At 39.5% G+C, this 10543-nt stretch overlaps 1 protein-coding gene across 5 annotated transcripts in view; it reads right to left on the reverse strand.

Moving 5' to 3' along the window:
* Window positions 1-10543, reverse strand: part of LOC107718699 (fibroblast growth factor receptor 1-A-like) — a 38728-nt gene that overhangs the window by 15640 nt on the left and 12545 nt on the right. For 2 of the 5 annotated variants that reach the window (XM_016525894.1, XM_016525891.1), the window contains exons 3-8: window positions 5293-5562; window positions 3562-3648; window positions 3306-3478; window positions 2218-2341; window positions 1941-2131; window positions 1101-1245 (exon numbers count right to left, since the gene is read on the reverse strand). In XM_016525894.1, the coding sequence (XP_016381380.1) occupies window positions 1101-1245; window positions 1941-2131; window positions 2218-2341; window positions 3306-3478; window positions 3562-3648; window positions 5293-5562 (990 nt within the window). Of the gene's footprint in view, window positions 1-1100; window positions 1246-1653; window positions 1805-1940; window positions 2132-2217; window positions 2342-3305; window positions 3479-3561; window positions 3649-5292; window positions 5563-10543 lie in introns of all 5 variants that reach the window. The other 3 variants (XM_016525889.1, XM_016525893.1, XM_016525892.1) reach the window with 3 other exon arrangements.

Below are 10543 nucleotides of genomic sequence, written 5' to 3' on the forward strand. Positions count from 1 at the left end.
GGCTCGGTTTGCGTTTCCCCTGCAGTTCAGTACCGCTTTAGAGTGGGCGGGATTATTCACATTTCGTTATCGCTTTTACCACTCTACTACCACGACTCCTAAAAAAAACTTTTTCATTCCGCGTCGCCCCATCAAGCTCTCGCTGGAGCCGCTCCTCTGCTATCAACGAAAGGAACGTCTGTACTTCCTCAACAGGGGGAACAGCCACTTTTTGGTTGTTAAAAAAAGGTGCGCTAGTTCAAAACAGTTGCGTTCGATGCTTCGCTGGCTGTGCTGATTTAAATCTAGCGGTTCTTTTGTGTTTGTGTCGCAAGTTCAGTGACGCAGGAAGCAACGATTCTCTCCGGCCAATCTGTGATCAGCAGAGTTTACACGTCACGTTTTGGTAACGGTACGGTTCGCTTGGAACCCCAACCGAGGTCGTACTAAAAAAAGTACCAGGTACCAGGTACTGTACCAAGTGGAAACCCCCCCAAAAGTGAACCATACCGAGCCGTTCCGTGCCGTACCATGCAGTGGAAAAGCGCCATTAGAAGACAACAAAGTAGCTCACTAGGTATTGGAACAGAGCTTTTATGCAAAATGTTCTCATATCAGTCTGCTTACTCTCAAAATGAGCTCATTTAATCTGAATAAAGGTGACTTGATGTGCACTAACCACTCATTAAAACAACAAAGATAGCAGGTCAGAGCAAGAAAACGAGGTATTTAGAGAAAGGTAAGTAGGGGAGGTGAAACAGTGCCATAACTGGTGTCATTTGCCAGGTCAATGGGAAGTGAAAACCCCTGAGGGCACCTAAGTAAGATGATACCTATAGGGGAAGATGTCACTAAAATCCAAATGTTTGGTCTACTTGGCATGCTGGTGCCACGCATGGGTGGTTGTGCACCTGTGGACGGCCACACACGTTCCCGTGAAACACCTCGGCCTTTGTCAACGGTGCAAAATATACACCGGCTAAAGTGATAGCTGTGTAAATGCTCTTTGACTTAAACGTGGTTCACCTGAAACTGGCGAATGACACAAACAAATGGCCACTGTTGGGAGCGATGGACGAGAAGGAAAGGTCTAGAGAGGACAGGAAAGAGTTGCCGGATACCTTTGACAACGGTCAACCAAGCTGAATGATGGGAGATCCCAATTGAATTGCCCGCCAAGCAAGTATACACCCCAGCATCCTCAAAGGACACATTCCTCAACTGGAGCATCTCCATCTCCTTGTCGGTGGTGTTGAGGCCAGCCGTCTGGAAGAGAACGAGAAAAGCAGACCCGAGGCCCAAGACGTGAGGGAAAGGAGGAGGAAGCGGGACCACATTGAGCTTGGGAAATTTCGGAGAGTCGTTACGTCTATCTGGTCACTTTAAAAACCAGTTAGATGCTCAGAAAACCACCTGAAACCTTTCCATCACCTTTAGAGGGATCAAATATTACTGCCCAGCACCATCACCTTCAATCTACCTCCACCCACATCAGGCAAGCCACATGGAGACTCTCTCCAGCAAGACCCAATCCATAGCGAGGGAGTTATCGCCATTGGTTGGGTCAACTGGGAATTTCCATGGCATCATGGGATAGGAAAACCCAAAGCATGAGAGAAACCCAAGGCTAAGACCTCTACGGAGATAATTTCAGACTATCCTTGGTCAAGTTACCTTGCATGTCATGTCTAAGGACAGTTAACCAGGCTGACTGATTGGCTTCTCCTATATAATTGGACACTTTGCATATATACTCGCCGCCCTCTTCTTCTGTGATATTGTGGAGCGTCAGCACCTGGGTGTCCGAGCTATTGACCCCCGAGTGCTGGAGATGACAAGAGACCAAATTCATCACATCGGATCCCAAACCAAGACATCCTAATATGTGTGGACCACTGATGAATCTGCTCCATGTAAGTCAGACTTAAGCAAACTGACTGCATTTCAATGTAAACCTTTACCTTTAGGACGCGTACGTAAGGGAGTCCATCAGGTCCCAGTTTGCTTCCATTCACCAGTATGTGTTTGAGCCACTGAATGTGAGGCTGGGGATCGCTGAACACCTTGCAGACGAACTCTACATCACTGCCGACCACAGCCGTTCGGTTTGCAGGAAGACCAGCGTACAGGATGGGCCTGTGAGGCGATCGCTCTGAAATATACATGTTTGTCAGATTTGGATTTAAGCGCAATATTTATTCCTAAACTGCCACTGGTTGATATTGAGAGATGACTGACCTACTACATCCAGCTGATAGGTGTGATTGATGCTTCCGTATTCGTTCTCCACAAGGCATGTGTAGTTGCCCTTGTCTGAGGGCACCACGGACTCCATGATTATGGTCCACATGTGTTCCCGCAGCTGAGAATGGAAGAAAAGAAATATTCTTTAAAACGTATTCATGCAATATTTACTCCAAATACACTAAAATTAAAAACCAAATCTGCATAATCCATTCACAAATCTCTTATGTGAAATACATATATGTATTTTTTGGCTTATTAATGGCTTAAAATGATTTATTTCAAATTAAAGAGACCATCATTTACCATACAGATGTCTGAATAAATATAAGAACAATATTTTATCATTTTCAGTTATACTGACCAACATGACAATAATAATCATTAAAAATTATTACATAAAAAAAAACACATATGGGTAAGGGTTTGAATCAGTTAACTGAAACTGACTGATTGATTCCGAAATGAATCATGATTCTGAAACTGATTCACAGAAATGAATCAAACTTACTGAATGCAATTTTTGCTACTCAAGTTTAAAGACACTAAAATATCAGTTTTAATGCTCTTGTAACTGCAAAAGTACTGCAATAATGCACCCTGAAGGGCATGTAATGGCCAAATAAACATCAAAATCACTTCAGTATTAATGATGTTGCTTAATTTTAATTGTTGGTTACTGATTGTTCTAGCACATCGTGGTACATGTTGTCTTGATATTTGCACACTGTCTCTCAATGTTTAGTCCTTTTTACAATTTTTGGACCTTGAAGGAACTGTATAATCTCTCATGAATCTTGAATCCATTTTTTAAATCGGCAGCAAATCAGATGCCAAGCTCTAATCACTACGGCTAACTATATGTAACCAGAGCGGTGATGTTTCCTGCACTTTTACATCAGGGTGTGTGTATTCAGGTGTCAGGTTCAGGGTGTAGAGATTCAGGCTGTGATTTTGGCCTATTGTAAGCTGAGGTATCAGCTTTCGTTCACTCAGCTCAGGTGCAGAGTAAATGAGGGCTGTATGTCCCACATAACAGTGATATCAGTCACGAACTGAAGTCTGCTCAGGTGCAAACGTACCTTGTAGCCCCCAATGCGCTGGTCTCTTTTGAACTCTTTTCCATTCTTGAGCCAGCGTAGTTTCGGAGTCGGGTTTCCCTCGGCCTGACATCGGAATTTCACCGTTTTGCTGGCCGGTACGGCATGAAGCTTTTTTTCCATCTTTTCAGGTTGGGCCCAATGAGGCACCATCGCTACAGAGGAAATATGTTATTAATAATGATGATGAACAATTCATCATTTGATTTCCTTCCCGAAAAAGAGAGTGCATGCTTACGTAAGAGCTCCTGGCTACTTGACGGCTTGTTTTCTTCTGACGATGACTCATCGTCGTCCTCATCCTCAGAAGACGCTACTGCATGACCTGTGACAAAGTCGAAAGGATGTGTGTCAGAGAATACATTCATACAGCCGCCCATAAAGGTCAGAATATAGCACGAGTCCACAATTCATCATGCACAACTTGGATGTCACAAATTCAGCAAAGCACATGCAGATGTGGTTAGTTATTTGTCTGTTTGTCCACCTGCTAATGTCTTGGTTTACATCCAATAAGTTATAAGTGTTTGATTTTACCAGTCATGAAGCAAATAATAGCAGCAGGCTGAGAAAGGAGAGGCTTCCGATGCTTTTATTTCTGAAATTATTTATGTGTTCACAATATTCTGGTGATTTTGTATTCTTGCTTGATCTGAAAAGTGAACCAGGACGAAGTAACGCATCCGCATCCGAAGTAACGCATCAGCGGCGGACAGCGAAAGCGCATGAGTCACCGCAGGCTCCGCTCCAGAGTCGTGCCCACGCTCCCATCACACAGACGCAAACACACACACTCTGGGGAGCTGTCTAACAAATTCACCACTCAACGCCTGACACATTCCACAGCTGAAAGGAGAGAAATGGCCTCACAGTGTCTCAGTTGCTCATCTACAACAACAAAACAATCTCAAAAGGCAACTTAAACTAGCTTTTAACAATTTCAGAAGACAATAAGTGGTGTTTGCCTATGCAAAACTTACCAGTATGATACCAGGGGGTTGCTATGTGGTTGCTTAGATCATGTCTGGGTCATATTTTAACCATATTTTAAATTTAAAGGAAATAATTATCATATTTTGGAAATAGAAAATGAAGCCTTAAGCATGAAGGTTTTTAGCATTCTAACATTATTTTCATGACAATTAAGCACATTATAATTAAGCAAATTACAGTAATGCAAAAAATGAATGAAAAAATAATGATTTTAGATATTATTTAAATTGTAAAGTATTTATACATCAATATAGTATCTGTTGTACTGCATTTAATTAATTAAAAATAATTAAGAATAAATTAAAATTTAAACATTGCATGTATTTTAGGCATTACAGGAATGAAAATCCCCTTTGCGAACAATAAGAATAAAAAAAATAAAAATAAAAAGTACAATATCTGAATATTACATGGTGCACATTAGGGAAATTATATAGTTTATGCACATTTTCTTATCAAAATATGCACATTTTGAGATTTTATGCACTTGGCATTCCCATTCATAGTTTTTTAAAGCAATATCCCAAAATGTATATAAATAATTGTTATATAAATAACAATCCTTATTTGTTTAAAATATCAAGTCGAGTCTGATAGATCGTAAAAAAAAAAAAAGGTTGAAATTGCTCAACTTATTTTTGTAAGTTAAAGTAATGTAAAAACATAAGTTGCCATGACTTACTTAACATATCTTTTTTTTTTTTTTTTTTACAATTTGGTTGCAATCAGGCCAAAAGTGTCAAAAGATTCTCTATGATTTTCTGGTCTCTAAATATAGTTCAGATTCCTCCTTCAATAGTAGTTAATATGACATTTTGTCACTTGTTTCCTTGTTCGTTTGCTTAGAAAAGTAGCAGAACAACTCTGTTTAACGAGCCAGATATCATTTATGTCCATAGCACAAACTGAGTCAGTTGTGAAGAAATTTGCATTTCAAAAACAAAGCTCATCCCCTCTAAGCTCCTGCAAGACATACCTGTCACGTTAACGATGAAATAGGTAGAGTGGTTGCCGAACAAGCTCTGGACAGTGCAGGAGTAAAGCCCAGAGTCTGTCAGCTCCACTGACCCGATCTCCAGCTGGCCCCCGTTCACCCGCATGTGGTCTCCATTCAGCACTGCAGCGTGGTCTTTAGTCCAGATGACCGCTAGGCCTACGACTGGGGTCTCGTCTTGAGCCAAGCACTGCAGCACCAAACGCTCCCCGGGGAACAATGTGTACAGCTCCATTTTCACCTCTGTTCGGACTAGTGGTGGAACAGAAGACCAGCGAAGGTTTGGCAAAGGGGGTACTGGATCAAAATCGGAATTTTAAAACAACAAGTGTGAGACAAGACATGACTCTTGTCCAAAGAAAAGTGAAGAACCGCAAAACTTAAAGTTAAGGGCCATGACTAACAAAAGAGGGATGAGCAAAGCACCATGGAGAAAGAAGACTATGGAAATGATGCCTCAGAAACTTAGAAAAATGAACGAATGAAATTATAAAAATATGGCAGAACCACCACCAACAAAAGAAATAAAGAAAACTGTGAGGCCACAAAATAAAAGATGAATACAAAAAGATGAATATGGAAAATCATCTACATTTTGTGAGTCTCACAAAACCTGTCAAGATCACATTTGGCCATATTTTAACCTAAAATGAACAGAAAATAATTATTATAATTTGGACAAAGGAAATGAAGCCTTGAGCATTAATATTTTTGAATGATAACATTATTTATGACAATTAAGCACATTACACATTAAGTTTAATCTAATTACTGCAATGCAAAAAATATCTTTCTTTTGACTGGAATGTGAAAAAAATTGTTTAAATAATGATTTTAAAATATAGGAATATAATGTCTCCTCTTTGAGAATAATTAGAATAAAAAAGGTAAAATATCTGAACATTACGAGAATACGATTTTGATGGGAAAATGTGCTTATTTTTCATAAAAATAATGTCACAATGCACAAACCCGGAATAGTTGTATATTTTCTTAAATATACTGCAGCAAAATTTATTTATAAAATATAAATATAATAATTTCTTGTTTTCTTTAGTTTTTTTTTTCATTGTTTTTGAGCTGTAATGTGGTCTAGGCATGTTTTTGATGAGATTCACCCACAAATTCAATACTGCACACAACTCAAACACTTTGAATCTAAAACACAAGCCTGCTAGCAAGAAATGCGATACTTCCTTTACCAAATAGGGGGAAGTTCTGTAGAAAAAATTAAACAGTTTGAAGATTAACCTCCAGTGGCCCATTACACTTATTAGGCCTGAGTTTCAGTACATACAAAACAAAAGGCCAAAAAAAACCTGACGCCAGAACATACGGCGGTCCCATTCGAAGAGACCCCCCACCAACCTGAAGTCACCTTAATTGTCAAACAAACTAATCCGTCCCTTTTGTCCTCTGCAGTGTTTCCTGACAATGCGAGCGGATCCGTAAGAGACGGAAGGGGGAAAGAGAGCGCGTTTGGAGAGACGGAGAAGAGCCTGTAATAGCAGGTTCCTCGGCTAGTTGTCATGGAGATCTCACTTGAGCCAAGTGGAGGTATTTCCTGGATCACAGGCCCCTTAATCCCGGCAGGGACGAGAGGGGGTTGGGATCAACTTTCCCTTCAGTCAATTTAACAAAAAAAGCAGGGAGAGCAGGAAACGTTGAGGCTGAGGGAGATGCTGGTCTTGAAAATAAAATGGATATCCTTCCATTCCCTTTATTTCCAATCATTCCCGTCACTTACTGGAGAAGAAACATGACGCGCACCCCTAAACCTCACATTTACAAGAAAAACCTCACTTATAACTGCAGTTAATAGGGCTGACAACTCCCAGCATGCCCTTTGATGCCTTTATACTTAAATTAAATGCCTTGCTGTGACTATTGTTGCAATAAATCCAGATAAGTTATTTTTAGAGGGGTCTAGCATTTATTAATTCTTCATAGAAAAGTGGTTTTGCTTTAAGTGGCAAAAAAAAAAGACAAAAATGTCCATAAAAAAACCATCAATGTTACCCTGCCTTTTATAAGCCCAACAATATGCAACATTAGGAGTTTGCTTTCTAAATTGCTCTTGAAATTCAATTGTTTCAGTGGCTGAACTGGTATTTAATAGTCTGGGTAGTACTTTTTTACTTTGTGTATGGTTTTTGAGGATGACGACATGTGTCATGCGTTTCCATTACCCTTAAAATTGTGCAAACTGAAATAGCAAATTGAAAATACGTCCAATGGAAACACATCAACTTTCGAAAAAACTATATAACACAAAAAAGTTTTACGCTCGTATATGGTGGAATAAGGAATATTGCGCAAAACTGCAATGGAAACATAAAATATGATTCATAAAAGTCACATGATCATTCTTTAATGTACTATAATATTTCTTTGCCATTAACGCTTGGATAACCCCTTATTTACACTGCATTACGGCTCCTACACGGCCACCGGAGCCGATTCAGAAGCGTCCCAGAAGTGGCTCTCCGCACTCCTTCTCTAAAGATACACGTCTACAACTCCTTTGATTAAAAATAATGGCAAGTGTGGTGGCTGCGATATACATTTTAGTCGCATAACATGGGTGAATGGAAACAGCGTCATTTCACAATAGTTTTTTATCAACATTTCTAAAATATCGCAAAAGTTTTGCGCAAATCTCTAATGGAAATTTTTTCAGGATTCTTTGATGAATAGAAAGTTCAGAAGAACATCATGTATTTGAAACAGGAATGTTTTGTCAAATTACAAATGTTACTCTCACTTTTTATCAATTTAATTCATCCTTGCTGATTAAAAGTATTAATTTCTTTTAAAAAAATTTAAAAATCTTACTGACCAAATTTTTTTTAACAGTAGTGCATGACTAGTTGCCATTTATTATTTGCATATATTATTTGTTTTTTTCTAGGCAATCCCATGCACACTTTCTTCCAAAACGGTTCACGTGGAGAATGTCCAGTCGGAATATCATACAATGCTATTACACAAGCTTCAACTAAAAGGAGCTTTTTGCACATAAAACAGCACTGTGAATAAAAATGCAGTCAAATTTGATCCTCAACATGCAGAAATTTGAACCATTCCTCTAGTAAAATTTGAAGCAGTCGTCAACAAGGGGAGGAGCGCACCTCCTAAACAGCCGAATTAGAAGCACATTTTGTTTACAGAAGAAATTCTGTGGAAAAAAACACTTGTTTATGACTGCTAAAATTTTCCACTAAACAGAAAGAATCTCAATATGCTCCTACGTCATTCTTCCCAGTCTGACCGACCCAAAAACACAAGCATGATTTCATCAGCGAGCCGTACCAACGCACATCTGTGTGCTCGGATTCAGACCGCTCCAGACTGGCTTCTTGGAGAAGCAGGAGAGAATGTGTTTTCTCAGAGGGTGGTGGAGGCCTGACCCATTTGTCTTGGTCAGGCAGTCCAAGCTGAAGTGGACAACATCTGTCATCTCCTCGTTATTTATCCACGACATCTTTAAAAGCCTAAAAGTCATTGCATTTCAGATCATTAGGAGCCTTTTAATGAACTAAAGCTTCAATAAAACAAGCCTCGAATCCTTATAGCTGTCCGTCTGTCTGACCAGGATAGGTGCTAAGCTCTGGACTTGGCTGGGAATCAGTAGAGGAAGTCATAGCCTGGATGGATTGCTGCTGGGATTTCCTGCCTGGCTAGTAATAGTGCTGGGCACCGAGTCACTACAACAAGTCAATTCAGGCGAGAAGGCAAACAGACAGTTCGATCAAGGCTATCAAACAATAGAGCAAGAGTTTATGCAGCAACAGGATACGGATGATGACTGTTTTCACATGCAGATGAGCTCTGTGGCCCACAGTGTACAACATATCAGCGTCTTAAGCAGCTGTGAATGGACACTATGTCCACGTGTATGCAAACATGCAACATCAATAAAGCTGTAGTGTAACTGTGTTGGTGTCAGGCTGTCACAACAACAATTCTGATTCCTGCCTTCACAGTAAAGTTACAAGCAAATTATCAAACTTCTTGATTCCACTCAAAACAATGAACTATAAGGATGCATCAACACAAAAATTCAGACCAGAAAATTATAATAATTTTCATAATATGGCCAGCAATGATTAATATTAAAATTGACTACAATTTTGTCTAAATAAAAAAACAGTATGAAAATGACGAGAAAGGATTTAAATTTAAACAAATAATAGATTTAAATGTAAAAATAAAAACAACAAACAATACATTATTTAAATATCTATATCTATATATATATATAATATATATAAAATTGTAATAACACACACATACACATATATATACACATAAGGGTTGGGCAAGTTAACGCATTATTATCGCGTTAACGCATTAATTGATTAACGCCGACAATTATTTTATCGCGCATTAATGCTGTTTTTTATTATTATGAAAGTCCGTTGCTCACTGGCTCTGAATACACATATTTCACAGGAGGGGTGGGATGGTGATCAGTACTGGCTTAGGATGGGCGTCATCACGCGTCTTAACCAATGAATGAGAGCATTTGGGGTGGGCCTACTGCAGCAGCGCTCACACATGAACGCTCCCGATAAAATTATTTAGGCTAAGCATCAACATTCACAAACCACTGTTCACTGTTATTTTTAACAGAAAAGAATGCAATGTGCTCGTAATCACGACTTCATAAGTGGGAAATAGGACATTTCTGATAGCACGTGAAGACCGCAGAGAAGCGCCTTCGCTCAGTACAGTGGAGTGCATCGGTTTGTGAACTTTGTGGTTTATTATTTTGAGTCGTTTGGGACACGATAACACACACAGGGCCGGATTTACGCATAGGCATTCTAGGCACGTGCCTATGTTCGCTCGTCCAGGGGGGCCCAAACACAATGAAGAGATGTATAATATTTTTGTTATACTATGCTATCTACAACAGTAAAAGAACCAAAACCCCAGAAGACATTGAGCAAATAAATATAACAAACAATAGGGTAAAAAATGACAAACTATTTCCATGTCTTCCACCTTTTTTATGTAGGCTACGGAAATCAGCTTTCTTTCTCCCAGTCTCTCTCACAGATGCACACACAGTATACAGACACGCACTCGTGCACACACGTGGAGACGCGAACAGAAACTTCTTGTCAGCGCTGCCCCGCGAATTTATCAATAAAATAGTTTCGCAGCTGAAAAAATACATGACATTTCTCAGTAGCGAGGTTCATGAAGGAGTTTAACTTAAAGATTC

Source organism: Sinocyclocheilus rhinocerous, unplaced genomic scaffold (genome assembly GCF_001515625.1).
Source record: "Sinocyclocheilus rhinocerous isolate Xijiao unplaced genomic scaffold, SAMN03320098_v1.1 scaffold3197, whole genome shotgun sequence".
Taxonomy (NCBI): Eukaryota; Metazoa; Chordata; class Actinopteri; order Cypriniformes; family Cyprinidae; genus Sinocyclocheilus; species Sinocyclocheilus rhinocerous.